At 34.5% G+C, this 16,752-nt stretch overlaps 3 protein-coding genes across 3 annotated transcripts; 2 read left to right on the top strand and 1 right to left on the bottom strand.

The window, feature by feature from the left end:
- Positions 1-6,774: 6,774 nt before the first annotated feature.
- On the bottom strand, positions 6,775-8,408 carry LOC106143607 (trypsin eta-like). Its single transcript, XM_013345736.2, has 3 exons — positions 8,106-8,408; positions 7,485-7,624; positions 6,775-6,949 (listed from the first exon to the last, which is right to left on the bottom strand). Exons 1-3 carry the CDS (start codon positions 8,406-8,408, stop codon positions 6,775-6,777), a joined length of 618 nt encoding a protein of 205 aa, XP_013201190.2.
- Positions 8,409-8,417: 9 nt separating this feature from the next.
- Positions 8,418-11,695, top strand: LOC132904361 (trypsin Tyr p 3.0101-like). The gene is made up of 4 exons (XM_060954503.1): positions 8,418-8,481; positions 9,978-10,399; positions 10,940-11,076; positions 11,539-11,695. The coding sequence occupies exons 1-4, from the start codon at positions 8,418-8,420 to the stop codon at positions 11,693-11,695; spliced, it is 780 nt and encodes a 259-aa protein (XP_060810486.1).
- Positions 11,696-12,850: 1,155 nt separating this feature from the next.
- LOC106143606 (mast cell protease 1A-like) lies at positions 12,851-16,037 on the top strand. Its single transcript, XM_013345735.2, has 4 exons — positions 12,851-13,033; positions 13,397-13,533; positions 14,148-14,295; positions 15,897-16,037. Exons 1-4 carry the CDS (start codon positions 12,851-12,853, stop codon positions 16,035-16,037), a joined length of 609 nt encoding a protein of 202 aa, XP_013201189.2.
- Positions 16,038-16,752: the final 715 nt, after the last annotated feature.

Genomic DNA, 16,752 nt, shown 5'->3' with positions numbered 1-16,752 from the left:
AGTGTAAATCGTATTATATTTCTTAATTGCTTGTTGATTAGATATTGAATTATTTATAAGTATAGATGTGAATATATACTTATAAATAATTCAATATCTATAGGTGTGAATGTAAATTTATTAAATACTAGGTAACGCAAAAAATATTGGAAAGTTATTAAAACAATTATTGTAATAATTTCTAGGGAAAGACCCAAAGTTCACTTTGATGAGGTCAAGTCTTTAAATTAGATATATACCTTTCTGTTAAAAAAATTGCATTAAGGGGCCATACATACTCAAATTTTTAGTAGCAGTTACGTATTTGTGTGTAGGTAAGTACCTTATAGCTTTACCAAGCTGGTGGTATTGATAATGTAGCCATTATCTTGGCAGAGACCTTATTGCGTGATGGGAATCAAGCTAAAGATTTGCTGAACGACCGGAATTTCAGGCCTGCACTCTATATAACTTCGAATCGAAAACTGATCGTAAAAATTTAGGTGAGTAAATTAAGGGACATTTTAAACAATGATAATTATTTTGTTCTTAATTTAACAGTGTTTTTCATTTGAACACGTCTCATTTCCGCAGAAAATATTCTTAGCACTCTCATGGATCCAATCCAAATGGTAGGACACGTTCGTGTAGGCGACCAGAGAGTAGTCAGCCTCCCTGAACGAGACTATGCCGATTTGGATGTAGTTGTAGATCACGAGGGCACTGCCTGAGTCACCGCTGAAACGAAGAATTACGCCTTTATTTTAAGAGTAGCTTACGTCTTAAGGAATCAAAATAATGATGTGTTATTTTCTATTAGTCTTTGTTGCCAATCTAACCTACGCCTCATGAAGAAGACAGAGCCAGATCTTAGCTGAATGATAGTTTGAGATTCTAATAGTAGACTAAAAGTGGTCGCCAGCACATCGCTTAAAAAATAATCCTAAATTTTTTGCCTTTCCCTTGATCAACTTTCCATATTTTTTTGATAGATTGAAAATGAAGATGGTACATTACAAAACACATACATTGATGCTGCCCCGTATCCTGAGATGGGTCCCGCGCAGAACACCCCAGCAGGTAACCAACCCATGCGTAGACATACTTGCGAACTCTGAACCAAAGTATCCACATGTTTTAGCGATGATTGTTCCTGCAGGTTCTCCTGTTAAAATTTACTAATAATTAAAATACATTTAATAATTATAAATCATAATAAAGCAAACTGCAAATCGTCAGTCACATGCTTACAAAAATTCAGACTAAGAGAGATTAGATCAGGTGACAGGTAAAATTGGAAAAGCATTTTAACTTTCCTTACTCCAACGCTTTAAGAATTGCGTTCGTTGTAAGTGCTTTTCACTTAGTTGCCTGTGATATCCTCATGTCATTCAAGTTGTTGATCCTCAATGGACAAGGTGCTGGAAGAAATCTGACAAAGATGACATATCATCGAACACAATGGGCCTTCTTACTAGTTCAAATTTGCTTGTATATAATTTAATACTTAGTACCTATGGCTCAAAATCACCTAATAGCTTCACCAAGCTGGTGGTATTACCAATACAGCTTGGTAAATTGCATGAAACCAACTAATCTTATTAATGAATATTATATTAGGGAATCACCCTAAACTTTTACTGGCAATTTCAGGCCTCTATTATTAAACTTTATTATGAAAATGTATCTTACATCAAATCCCCATCCAGCAACTGACGCGTCTTTCACTCTAGGCGGTGATCTCATCAAAATTATCCTTTTCACAGTTTTCAGTGGTATCACATTCTCTGTCAAAATAATGCCTAAATCGTTTGTCAATTCATTTTCATCATATTCCGGATGAATAGTAAATTTCTTCATAAGTGTCCAGTTCATGTGCTTAATCTTCTTGTTTCCGTATTTTATGAACAATTTGTATGTTGTTTTCTTTAAGCAAGTTTCTAAACAATGTGCAGCTGTCAGAACAATGTTCTGGTTTAGCACCGAGCCGCCGCATGTGGCTCTGCCTATACAAAAATTAAGTAAAAGTGCAGAATGTGGGTACTGTTCATATTCTGCATAACTACCACCAGTGATGTAAGGTACTATGTCACTTATAAGGTGGGTAATGTTATACACTATGAAGACATAACATACCCTTAAACTATACTTCATATTGTACAAGTAATAGGTAAAATACAAGGAATAAAATCACAACGCGTTTTCGAGAAAGTGCCGTTTTAAAAAGGCAATGTTTGTGTGGCTGTAATTACGAACATTTTATTGCTCCATCTCAATTTCATGGAACTTTCAGTCAGAATAATGAAAATTGTTAAAAAAGGCACCAAAACTTTACCAAAGGACGGTAACTTATGGTACGTTGGTAGTATTTTGGTTTTGGTGTAATTTTCAGGAAAGAAGAATAGGATGCCCTTGTTTTTATCTCCCTCTAAAATGTCATAGGAAACGACTTAAAGAGTCAACCGTAAATAGTGATAAAATTAAACATCGTACAAAAATGAATCTTTTGCCTGAATGATGACCAAACGTCAGGTCATGGTTATAAAAAATAGAATCATACAGTGGATTTGAAATTAAGAGATTCTCTGTGACACAAGGTAACTTAGGAGTTTAGCTGAGAACAATTAGCTTATGCTAAATTGAATTTGGAGAGTTGGAACCAATTACAAAAACAAATGTATCGTATTTGCAAAATTATTTTTTAATTTTAATGCGTTAGTCGTAGAACGATATCGTGTTGAATTTGAATCAGCCAAACAAATTTCATTTTTGTTCTTCACAATTTTTTTCTATTCTGTATACCTCTGAAGAACCGAAAAGCTTACATGTAGAGAGTTATGAATGTAGATGAAGCGAAGGAAATTTGAAGGGATCGTGGCAAATGGAAAGATCTCTGCCTACCCCTCCTAAAAAGAGGCGTGATATTATATATATGTGTATCTCTGAGAACACTTCTACTAATAATAAATTTGTAAATCAGTTAATTCCATTCCTCCCCAGGGATGCAAATGAAAAATTTTCAGGAAAGTGTTTATTAGAAATAAAACCAAAACAACATACAACATTTTTATTTCAGGAACAAAAAAGTGCCAATGCATTTTCATGTATCCAGTCCCAATAATATGTAACGTTTGTGTAGGCAACCAATGTTTTATCAGGTATTCTGAATGACACAATGCCAATCTGTATGCAACCATTGATAACCAAGGCACCTCCGGAATCACCACTGAAATATAATGTAATACAGGGTTTAACAATCAGTTACGATACGATGCAACTCAACCACATCGATAAATTGTAGAATATTTGGTTGGTCCTGTTATGGCATAAATTTTTGGGCACTTCAGTTGGGAACCAACCACGCATGGTTCAAGCAAAACGTAGAAATTGCCATGAAATTTAGTCTAGGAAAAAGTAAGAATAGAACTTAAACTAAAGAAAATATGTAGTACAAGGGTACTACTTATTCTAGAGAAATTTCTTCCAATAAGCCCAATTAAAGTATATGCTGGACAATTTATGTTGCCATTATGGCTATTGAACTATAAAATTTTAATAAGCTTAGTACTACTTATGAGTTATGAATCTTTACCGATCTGCTGCCCCTATTCCGCTGAGAGGTCCGGCGCAGAAAACTCCCTTAGGCATGAACGACATATTTTCCTCACATGCTTGTTGGCTTTGGATCAACGCCTTCGTGTGCTTCAATAATCCAGATCGTTTCTTGAATTCCTACAAATATATGATTTTCGGAGTGGTACAAGTGTATAAAAAATATGTTCGTTCTTAATAAATAGCAATTGCTTCTTATACGAGTATTATACGATTACGGATATAATGTAGGGTAACCACTATGATTACTTGATAAGAAAATGTCTGTAAAAATCCATTTAATATAACTAACCAATATGCCGATTGCATTTCCCAAAGATCGTGTTAAATTACTGAAATGAATTTCTGGCTTCAGACAACGACCACCCGACATATAAAATTAGCAAAAGGCAAAAAGTGTTGCATTTAACTGCAACTTAATTTACCAAAATACTGAGATTTCTATAATATAAAAAATGAATTAATTTACTAGAATGTGCATCAAATGTAACACTCACATCAAGTCCCCACCCGGCAACATATGCATTTCTCTCATTAGGTGGATACCTCATTATTATAACTCTCTTCACATTATCATTCAAAGGAATTCTCTCCTTTGTTCTCACTAACGCTATATCGTTGCTAACTAAAAACCGATCATATTGTTCGTGTATTACAAATTTCTTCAAAAATGTCTTACTCATTCGATCAATTTTCTTGTGCCCATATCGTACCTGGACTTTAGGCTCTTGCTTTCCAACACAATCTTCTAAGCAATGAGCAGCAGTTAGAACTAACTCCTGGTTCAGCACTGAGCCACCGCATACAAAACTCTTTTCACATACATTAATAATAAATAAAGAATGTGGATATTCATTATATTCTACAAAATCTCCACCGTTGACGAAAGCTTCCAAGGCACACTTGACAAATTTGTTCAGTGCTAAAAATGAAAAAAATAAATTACACATCATTATATCATGACCTCTGCCTGATTTCGTAGCCGTCGATGAAGCTATTATAAAATAGAACGAATATTTGGTTTAGATTGGCTGCTATTTTTATTGTGCCATATATTTTATCAAACATCCAGTCGTTAATTAAACTAGACTTTACATAACTCACGGCAACGATGCCTAGATCTAGAATATGAATAATTGTAATCATAAATAAGTATACTCATTTAAAATATAGTGTTGGTGGCACATGCATGAAAATGTTGAACAGAGAAATGCACAAACAGATGGTAAGAAACAGTATAGAAAAGAGAGATTTGCATTTGGTTTCAGGAGAAAAGAACGCTTAATGGTAATAGAGACAAAGAAATTTGACCATTTCATCAAGATAAACAAGTTAAAGATGGGTTATGGAATATATATCTATATTGATAATGTATGTACGAGTATATAAAAACATGAGTAGGACCTGGATGTTTATATTTTACTCGAATGAAAAATTGGTCAGTAAATTTAGCTGGTGAACAAAAGCCACCCTGCATTGCAAACATACCTAGTAGTGTATTGAAATTTTCCTATTACCAAGTCAATATTGAGGTACAACTCGTGTTAACATACTGGAAGTGGAAATATTTAATGGAAAACTAGACGTATATTGTAGAGGAAAATTTGAACAATGTACAAACTTTATAAAATACCTGAAGAATATTTTAATCATCAAACCGATATCTATTATTAGATACGATCTATTTAGTTCTTAATATTCTAATGTTTAAAGCATCACCAACGCTTTTGCTTTGTTTAAATTTGCAGTATATTTTAATACTAGATGGTTTTTGTTTATTACTTTTACCAAGTCTAAAAGCCATGATCCAAGCAGTGCTTTGGTTCCTCTTGTCAACACGGTCACGGAGGGAGTCTGTTTTACTTCAGAAACACTAGTAAGATTTTCTTTTTTTGTTACCGACTGCTATGACTAGCTGTTTTCGACTCCACTTTCAACAAGATTACTCAATCTTATAGGTGACTAAAAAGCAGTTTCATTTAACACAACTAGTTTGCTATCGAAGAAAAATATTTCTCATTCTAGCTGCTTTTCTGCACAAGCAGATTGTTAAAGACAACAAGGGAAACGCTTATGAACATCTCTATCCCATGGATATCGTAAAAGGCGATTAATAAACTTGGGATTCATTTAGGCAATGACCTAGCAACCCGTCATTATCTGAATCGCGATTCCATCATTTAGCCTTGACGAAAGTCAACTTCGAGTTCTAAACTTGACATTCTTCTTTTTGGCGATAAGATATCAATCTGTTACCACTTCATCTCATTTCCATAGTAAATCTTACTAAACACGGTCTTGTGACTATTGGCACTATCTCCTCGGAGCTGTAGATATGCGTGTGTTTTTCGTATATACAGCAGGCTCTGTAATACGGCTACTCTGACTCCGAAAGCATATCAGTTTGGAGCCTGTCACTGATCGTGTGAACCTAGCATTAAACTAGCCATGCTGCTTTGAATCATCTCGTTTGATGGATAGTAACGTTCAGGACACGACTTCCAGGATTATTTATACTTACGTCTCTTTGTTTGTCGACAGAAACAAGCTAATATATTTTTTGAATAAGCTGCCTTAATTTATTTTAAGGACTACTGGTACGCAGAGAATGATTTAGCATTAAGTTTATATATACATACATATTATAATCTCTTACCGAGTAGATAGAACCATTTTTTTTTTTCAAAACTGAAAGGCCTCTTATAGCTGTATGGTTTAATGATAGATTGAGTGACGGGTTGCTAGCCCATGACCTGAAGGCTGAATTTCACGTTTATTAGCCTATTCCTTAGCCGCCTTTTACGATATCTATAGGGAAGATAGACTTATCCTTCCTAAAGAGCCGGGAACTATAACAAGTTCATTTTTCGTAGAATAAAGGCTCAATAAATTTTTAAATCTCAATATCATTATTTTTGACTGCCTTTTGCCTCTCTGGAGGAGGCCTGGGTCCGCCTGGGACTGAGATGTTTGACTTGACTTCCAGGACCTTGCAGGGGTATCTTACATGTCTCATACAATATATCTAAATAATTATATCTGTTATAGCTTAACTAGCACAAGCCTCGAACTAATTGGTGGAAGCTTAGGTTTCTAGTGACACTGGTTTCACAAAGCTCCGAACATAAATTTTATTTATGAGGTTATTGACAGCATTATTTAAAAAGTGGAGTATTTTTTTTTTCAATTCGCCGATTCAGTTTCGTTGTAACAGAAAAGTTCTACAGAATTGACCTGTATCCAATCCATGAAGTAGGACACATTTGTATAAGTTACTAAAGTGTAGTCTTTAAGTTTGTATGACACGATACCAATTTGAATGTACTTGTTGATTACGAGAGCACTACCGGAATCACCACTGAAAATAATTAATATAAGTAAAGAACTGAAATAACAAACATTTAAATTACACATTCAAGACGCAAGGCAATCAGAAAAGATTTCTTTCTATTACAACCTGATCGTCAGATCATCTGCACCAAAAAGGCCTATCATCAATTAAAGTCAGTAAATTTTGACCCGATTTTGACTTTAAAGCGCGTGATTATCCATTTTTTTGTAGCTACCTTCTAAATCTGAATTGAGTCACAGATTGTGACAGTGACTGGTTGCTAGCCCATCGATAGGAAGATAATCTGGGACACACTATGTTTTATCTTCGTCAAATACGCCAGTGTACATACATACTTACATTTAATTATGTCTTTAACCCTTACGTGGTAATCAGAGCCAAAAGTCTCTTAAAGATTGAAAGGCCATGTTCAGCTATATGGCTTAAGAAAAAAAAAGGATAGATTGCTAGTCTTCGCCTTAAATCAGAATCCCCAGAAATGTATTATCCCTTCCCTTGATTGACTTTTGTAATATGCACGAAAGTAATGCAAAATTCTTACCGATTTGCCGCACCGATTCCTGTAATGGGTCCCGCACAAAATGTGCCATCAGGAATCGAACCCATTACTTGTACGCATGTTTTTACATCTCGCACTAATGCGGTTGTGTGTTTTAATGCATGTGATACCACATTGTATTCCTATTAAAAAAAATATATTATTATGACTTTAATTTTAAGTGTGCATCAGCATTTCGATTGATACGATAAAATACTAATAATTTCATTTATACTCCTCTTGAAAATTTGATAATAGATAGACTAGGCCCTTACATTAAACAAAGGTTTAAATACTAAGCTATCCAATACTAAAAAGTAGTAAATGCATTAACCTTTTAGTCGTCTTCTACTACTTTGTGAAATGTAATTTTCTATTTTCCTCTACCAATAACATCTAATTTATTACTTTTCTGCAATTGGCAGCTTTTAAAAATAAACAGAAATATTTGTAAATTACACAACAGAACGAAATCTAAACACTAACGTTTGCTAGCGTCAACCTATGCATTACATTAGTAGGAACATCACCAATCACAAATCTCCTGCCGTACGTTGTCTATAAATCATCAGTCACTCAGTAATGTGACTTAAATATTTAGATACTATTTCGTTCGCTACTTACGTCCACTCCCCATCCCGAAACGTAGGCATCTGTTACTACAGGTGGCGATTTCATTAGTATGACTCTCTTTACAACGCTATCCAATGGTATTCTTTCCTTAGTCAATACTAGTGCTATATCATTCAACATATAGAAATCATCGTAATCTTCATGATGAACCGTTTTCTTTGTTGATGTTTGTTTCATTTCATAAATCATTTTATTGCCATATTTTACAAGTATATTGTCCTCTTCTATACAATCATCGACGCAGTGCGCTGCTGTCAGTACCAAGTTCTGGTTCAGTATGGACCCACCGCACATGGCATCTTTATGGCAATATATGACAAGAAGCACAGAATGAGGGTATTGATCATATTCCGCAAACTCACCACCGGTAATGAATGATACTAAATCACTTTTGGCAAATTTGTATGCAACGATGAGAGTAAAAATTCCCAAATAATTCATTTCTTACTTGGCTTATAGGTGGCCTAATTGGTTTTTACAAATGTTATCAAAGAAAACAAAACCAAATTGAACATGCGAAAATTATGAAATTATAAATATTCATGATTACTTTTAATGTTGTCGAAATGCGTTGTTGTTCATAGAAATGTTGTACATTGCATTCGCATTGATAAGAGATTAATTTTACACCGTTATTCTCCCTTTGCTTTCCAATTAGGTTTAATCAAAATGAATTATTATGACATTATGGGCAGTTAAACGTAAAAGTACTTACTTAAGGCTCGACTTTTATTTTATTTTGCTGATTTGCTCAAATATGTCATCATTTTGGTCATTAAAAGTTTTATTTTCATAATAATACTCGTAGCTTTTACCAGGCGACATAGATATTTCTAGAAAAAAGTAACCTATTTTGGACCCAAACAATAAATATTGGGTTAGATATTGAAAGCGTAACAGACAGAAGTCCGGATGGTCAGATTTTTGGGTGTATTTTTTTTAAATGTACCTATCTGTCAATAACCCAGTAGTGACCCATTACTTATTTCTACGTATTTACGATACATATCAACCTTTGAACAATTTAGGACTCACTATTTAACTTTTCAGTTACCAATGAAACATACATTCATAAAATTCCTTACCTCAGACAGAGATTATTAATTAACGTCATTAACTAAAAGGATTTGGATGGAACTTTACAGCAATAATAACTTACAGGATAACACATACTAGCATACGACTACTACTAATATAATTGCGTTCAAAGCCGGAGGTGGAAGCTAGTGCGATATAAAGTTAGAAGAAACAGTGCAATTGTAGATTTTATGATACCTATTCTTGATTTATGAAGTTAGCAAATGGCCGCCGGGGGACAGTTACGACTACCGCAGCACTAATGACTTCATTTCATGTATATTTATTGTACAAATAGGAAATAGGTTATAACAAATTATTATTAAACAGATCTGGGTTAGTATCTTCAGAGATATTCAAGAACTTACTAGCAATAACATATATACATATAGGCACGTCTATATCCCTTGCGGGGTAGACAGAGCCGACAGTCTTGAAATTACTGACAGGCCATGTTCAGCTGTGTCGCTTCATGATAGTATTAGATGGCAACCTGTCCCTATTGGAAACTCAATTCCATCTTTAAGCTATTAATATATCTGAAAGTGGCCTTTTAGTCAGTCGGAAGTGCTGGCTCTGTCTACCGTATAGATAAAGACGTGATTACATGTATATATATATATGTTTTCTTAAAAAGAAACCGCAAGAGAGTGCCTAATTCTCGTAATAAAACAAGTAAGTAATTAGGCATGATAAGTGCGCTTTTAAATCCACGTCCACTCATAATGTAAAGTTATTTCGTTGAACTTAACATGTATAATTCCGGAATATTATATTTATGTTTAGTGTTTAAAATCGTTAGATGCGAATTAAACCCTTTCATAACCGGCGGGAATTTCGTCAAATACAATAAGTACCCACACTCCGTGTATATAGTTTTTGCTTGTAATTTCAGATTTTTATGTGGGGGCTCTGTGTTGAACCAAGCAATAATATTAACTTCAGCCCACTGCTTCGAGGGGTGTGATGTAAAGAAATATGAAAAAGTTGAAGTCAAATATGGTCACGAAAAAATAACGAACATGAAATCTGTAAATATGAAGAAGTTTGTACTTCACGAGAAGTTTGATGACTCATCATTGATACACGATGTAAGCTTACTGTTGACAGTTAAGAATATACCGTTGAGTAATTCAGTGAAAAGGGTGGTTCTTATGAAGAGACCGCCTACAGCAGAGTACGCTTATGTTTCTGGATGGGGCATGGATGTAAGTATCAATATAAGGTAAAGTAAGGTATAACAATTGACGGCCTCTGTGGCGCAGCGGTAGTACGCTTGTCTGTGACACCGGAGGTCCCGGGTTCGAATCCCGGCCAGGGCATGATGAGAAAAGAACTTTCTCTGATTGGCCTGGGTCTTGGATGTTTATCTATATAAGTATTTATTATAAAATATAGTATCGTTGAGTTAGCATCTCGTAACACAAGTCTCGAACTTACTTCGAGGCTAACTCAATCAGTGTAATTTGACTCGTATATATTTATTATTTATAAGTACATATCCCTGAATACTCCTTTCGCTACATTCACATTAACTCCTTTCATGCAAACTCGTCGGTTTCGGGTACTCTTGACCAAACTTTTCGCCAGGACGTCCCTGATTTGATTAAAGTATAAAAGTCTAGCCTATTGTGTTCAACTATTTAATGAATTTTGTAAACAGAAAACCGCCTCCAATCCTTCGTCGGTAAAATTACTAATATCTTTTCCAAACACTTCAAAGGCGGTTAAAAATAATCTTTTTACAGGAAAAAAATAAACTGCAAGCGGCGATGAAGCACACATATGCCAGGATTCAGAAGACAGAGGTGTGTAAAAGCATGGGTTCGCTGCCGTGGGGCGTCTTCTGTGCAGGGCCCTTGACGGGAGTCGGCGCCGCTGATGAGTAAGTTCTTTCTAAGTACAACCATCACTACATATTATAAACTAACGTTGTTTTCTGTGTTTGTATGTTGCTATACTAATCTCGGAAAGTTGTGGACGGATTTTGTTCCAGTTTTAAAAAGGTTTTCTAGGAAGGTTTATATCAATAAATGTTACCCGGGCGAAGCCGAGACAGGTCGCCAATATTAAATAAAAATCAAATACAACATGAAATCTTGCGAGTGATTTATTCTTTGATTATCGATATGATGCGACAGAATTTTCAATAATAGAAGATTATAGAAAATACTGGTGAATGTGCCGTCGCAACTGTGAATTTGACAATACCTATATCGACTTATTTACAACTGCGTAGAGAACTGAATGCGATGCAAGAAGTCGACGCATTATTCCTTTAGTTAAAAAATATATGGCATTTCTATTGTGTGTATATAGTATGCGTAAATTTTCTTATGTCTTTCAGGGGTGACTCAGGCGGCGCTCTCGTCGTCAACGACTGCATACAAATCGGCCTAGTGTCATACAAAGTGAGGAAATTGAGTTTGGTCGCGTATACTAATGTTTCTCTATATTTGGATTGGATAAAAAAGCATGCAAGAGCATTAAGATGTAGTGGTTAATGATAATAAAATAAACAAAACAAAAATCTCTTTATTTCTTATTTATATTTTTTATATTTTTATAAGAATTTAAGAAAAGAACCACTTCATATCTTTCCCATCGATTTCATAAAAGGCGAATAGGGATAAGCTTATAAACTTGGGATTCCTCTTGTAGGCGATGGGCTAGCAACCTGTCACTATTTGAATCTCAAGTCCATCATAAAGCCGCACAACTCAAAATGGCCTTTCATTCTTATCAAGACTATATTCATATTGATGTGATTCAGATGGTGCCAGCTAGTCCAACGCCTAAAAGACTCCTAAGTTTATAAATATTTTTCCATGAGATTTCAGTCCTCGAGGTTGTTAGCTCTAATTATATGTAGGTATGTAAGCTCTAACGTTTTTTTTTATTTAAAAACAGCAATCATCTATTTACGAGGATGAAAAATCAAAGAATAGAAAAATCCTACTTGTTTATTTTTTTACCTATTTACCATTAGGTATAAGTATATTTAAAATATATATATATATGTATATTATAAATGTCGAAATGCTTTTTTGATGACATTTTGTTAAAGTCTACTTTTTTCAATCGTTTTCTTTCATTTCTTCCGAAGGGTGCGAAGCCGGCAAAAGCTCGTTCATTTATAGTTAATCTTCAAAATAATGGTGAAAAAACAAATGGGTAAAAAAACCACCAAGTGCTTACTCGTGTATTTTTAACTAAGTATACTAGGTAGAACCACAGCGACAACATAATTAATTCAACTCTATTCTTTAATAAAACAATTAAAAGCTACTTACACTTTGACTGATTAATGAATTGGAAAATGAGAACGTGGAGCCATAAAAGTTAAACGAAGAAAGACGTTTTCTTATCCGAACCACGCAGAAGTCATAATGATTTTCTATTTGGTCGCTTTATATTTACTTACATTGGTCAAAATTAGCACGGGCGGCTTAGATCCATTCATCACTGGCGGAGAATTCACAAAATACAATAAGTATCCTCATGCTGTTTTTTTAAATATCAGAACTCCATTTGAAATAGTTTGTGGTGGATCTGTCATTAACCAGGAAATCATTTTGACCGCTGCTCATTGTATGGATGATTGTCATAGAAGAGGCACAACAGTCAACGTGAAATATGGACATGAAGATATTTACCAAATGAAGTATGTGCGTATGAAGCAGTTCATAATACACGGTGACTATGATGAATCGAAATTGTTAAACGACATAGCCCTGTTATCGACGATGAGGAAAATACCACTGAATGTGGTAAAGAGGGTAATACTGATGAAAAGTCCTCCACGAGTGAAGTACGCGTATGTGTCCGGGTGGGGTAATGATGTAAGTTTTTCATTGTAGCGTATTCCTAACAAATCTTAACTGTTTTACTTAGAGCCTTTTTAGTTTGGCGTAATGAGATACAGGCTCTGCTTAGTTCAGACTCCAGTCTCTCACACTTTAATTGAATTTATAAAACTATACCTTACAATATAGATTGCTATCAGGATACTATCAAAAAATGTACTCGTATATTGCACGATTATATGGAATACCTGCTCAACAATTTTTGTCGGTGAAGTCCCACAGTTTAATGGAGAATTTTAAAAGTAGGGTATTGATAGTATCTATACCGAATTTCTACTCGGACTGCATCTTTAAGTTATTACCTTACAAACACCAACATGATTAAAGTAAAAATTTCAGGAATTCGATCAACTGCAGTTGACATTAAAGCACACGAATGCTTTGATGCAGACTGAGAACGTCTGCAAGACGATGGGTTGGTTGCCACCTGGCGTCTTTTGTGCGGGGCCAGTGACAGGCATAGGGGCAGCAGAAGTGTAAGTTTTATTATTTTCATGTCATTTCTTCGTCTTGGTTACTACATCCTCACCGCTCTGGAGAGAAGTCCGGGCTCCATTAGGATGATGATCCCGGATTGGGTAAGTCACATTAAGACGCTCATAATGAGAGAGAAATAATTTCAGTTTCCACTCGCTTCTAAAGTAAACTTGCAGTTAATGATGGAAGATGCCAAGAGATATCAATTGAAGATGGCAATAGCAAGATAGAAATAGTAGATGCGATTGTTACGTTATTTCTATGTTGATAAATCTCATGTCTTGCTCTAATCGTTCAAAAATGTCGGCACGGAAGATCATAGCCATACCTTCTGTGTGTTCATACGGCTTAGCTGAAGTAGACAAGTCTCTTTATCAGATTCCTTTTAATTCCAGAATGAGTTTATTTTCTATCGGTTTAGGTAACAATCAAATTTACTTAGTACAAACTTTATCTTGATACCAAATTTTCTATCTATTTGCCTTTTCCTAAAATTTGATGAGAAGATAATGCTTTCAATATTTAATTCACCTGTTTGTAACTCAATAAAGATTTAAATAATTAATATAACAATTTTTGTCGCACGCAGTCATTTTGTTGTTATTTTTTACAGCGGCGACTCAGGCGGCGCCCTTATTATCAATGGTATCATACAGATTGGTTTAGTATCATACAAAATGGATAGTAAAAGTTTGGTCGGCTATACTAACGTGTCATACTTTTTGGACTGGATAAGAAGGAATTCTAAGCGACTCTATTGTGTGGGTTAGACAAATACTTAATTTGATTAAAAAACAAATCTGTATTTCTATTCTACCAGTATATAGCTATATACCAGAATATTATATACGTATAAAACATTAAACAACTTCGTTTTATTAATGTTATTTATATTCAATTACTTTTTCTGTGTATTCTGTGAATGGGAGAGAGAGAACAATAAAGCTTTAAATAAACACCTTGAAAATTAATGCATTACCGTCGTTGTAAGATCATGCTCCAGAGCACTTAGTTAATAAAGATACAAGGTAGACGCCGACGTAGTGCCAAATAGAAGATTTCCATTAAGAAAATGTTGATAAGATCATAAACATTTACAATAAGAATATTAAGAACAACAAATGTCGATTTGTATTATAAATATTTATAATGAACATTTTTAACAAATTTTGGAGATCAAAATATGATTTTTTCTCGATCGTACACTTTATGTAAAATAATATACGATGTCTACTAATACTTGTTGTCTATTGCTATGTAAATTTATATCCTTACACAGAATTTTGCCTTTAATATAATATTATTTATTATATAAGATTAGAATAAAGAGTCTCATCTTCCTTCCTTACTCGTTCAACCATTAAAACAGAATTTCATTGAAATTCATACAAAAATGTGGTGATATTTTTTTTTTGTGAGAGAGGTTTTAATTTACTCGTTCATAACCAGAAGAATGTTGAATAAAAGTTAATTAATCAGAACAGCTTGTAATGGCGCTATAAAATCAATGGCAATACCGATTCCTAATAGCTTTTCACAATCCGTTCATCGCTTTACTTTACTGATGAATTCACCGTTGGCTTTGCTTTATGTTTTTGTTTCAATCAAATTGGTGAATTGTGCATTAGAACCGTTCATTACTGGTGGTTCCTTCGCAAGATACAGTCAATATCCTCACGCAGTTTACTTGCATATGAAATGTAAATATGCTTTTGTATGTGGAGGGTCCATTTTAAATTCAGATGTGATACTAACTGCTGCCCATTGCCTGGAAGACTGTGAAGGTGTTAAACATCAAGACGTTGAAATTAGATACGGACACGAAGATATAAAAAAAATGAAGACAACTTATTTGAAAGCGTTTGTACAACATGATGAATATGATGAAATAAGCGTTAAAAATGACATATGCCTATTGTCGCCTAAGCGTAGGATACCATTGAGTGATGTTGTCAAAAGAGTTATCTTGATGAAACACCCGCCTTCAGCGAGTTATGCGTATATAGCTGGATGGGGAAATGATGTAAGTATCATTGTTTTATTCGGTATCACTAATGGGGAACAATTGATAATGATATCTTTGCTTGGAACCATTTTATAGAAAAGTATAATTTACCTATATACTTACCTGATTGGCGAGGGGGAGATGATGAGGTGTTACGCTGTTCTCTCTCATTGGGTAACCGCAAAATATTTTAACCGACTTAAAAAAGAAAGAGGTTCTCAATCAGACCTTCTTTTAAAATCTATTTCTCTGAGACATTGAGCAGCTTCTTCTCCTATCTGTATATGAGCTTACAAGATGTTAGGAATCATTTCAATTTATCTGCCTTCAAATAAATCTCGCAACATTTATCCACAGGAATACGGGCATTTAAAGACTGCGTTGAAGCACACAAGTGCAAAGCTACAGAACCTAGCCGTCTGTAAAAGTATGGGCTGGTTACCAGTGGGGACATTCTGCGCTGGTCCAGTCACTGGGTTGGGAGCAGCTAATGAGTAAGCGATTGATAGAAGAAAGATCATTTAATTTCACAATGCCACTCAAAAAGAGGATTGATACTTCTTTTATTGTGTTTTCTGCTCTCTGTGATCTTTGCGTGGCCTCAGTTCCACCTTACGTCGCTATGCTTCGAGACCTGGAATCTCTCCGGCCTGCAGTGTCTTCAGTTTTAAGATCATTTTAAGTATTTTCTGTTTTAAAACTAACAAAAAACCTTTTGACCTTGTTTTAATTCTTCTTTCTATTTAAACACACAAAGCAATCATGAATTCGTATCTTATGATCTCGTAAGTCTATGTCAGAAAACACTAATCAGAAGACAAAACAGAAGATTCAGATATAGTGACACGTTACTTGTGTAAGGGCAGTATTTTGTCTTAGAGCACTCTAATAAAAGCAGCTTATAAGAACATGTTAGATATATAAGAAATACCTTTTCATTTCGAATTTCCTGCCCATGAATATACTTGTTCTCTTTTATGACTACTTATTTGTTTTTTAATGTTTCTTTTTTTTTCATTTGCGTGAACAAAATTTGTTAACATATAGTACTTACTATTTCTAATTAAATGCGATGATTTATTTTTCTTTTCAGAGGTGACTCAGGTAGTGCTCTTGTGGTCCACAACTTCATACAAATCGGTGTATTGTCCTTCAAAGTGGACGAATACAGCTTGGTAGCCTACACGAATGTCTCGTACTTTTTAGAACGGAT

Source organism: Amyelois transitella, chromosome 2 (assembly GCF_032362555.1).
Source record: "Amyelois transitella isolate CPQ chromosome 2, ilAmyTran1.1, whole genome shotgun sequence".
NCBI lineage: Eukaryota > Metazoa > Arthropoda > Insecta > Lepidoptera > Pyralidae > Amyelois > Amyelois transitella.
This window is presented reverse-complemented; position numbering and strand designations above follow the sequence as displayed.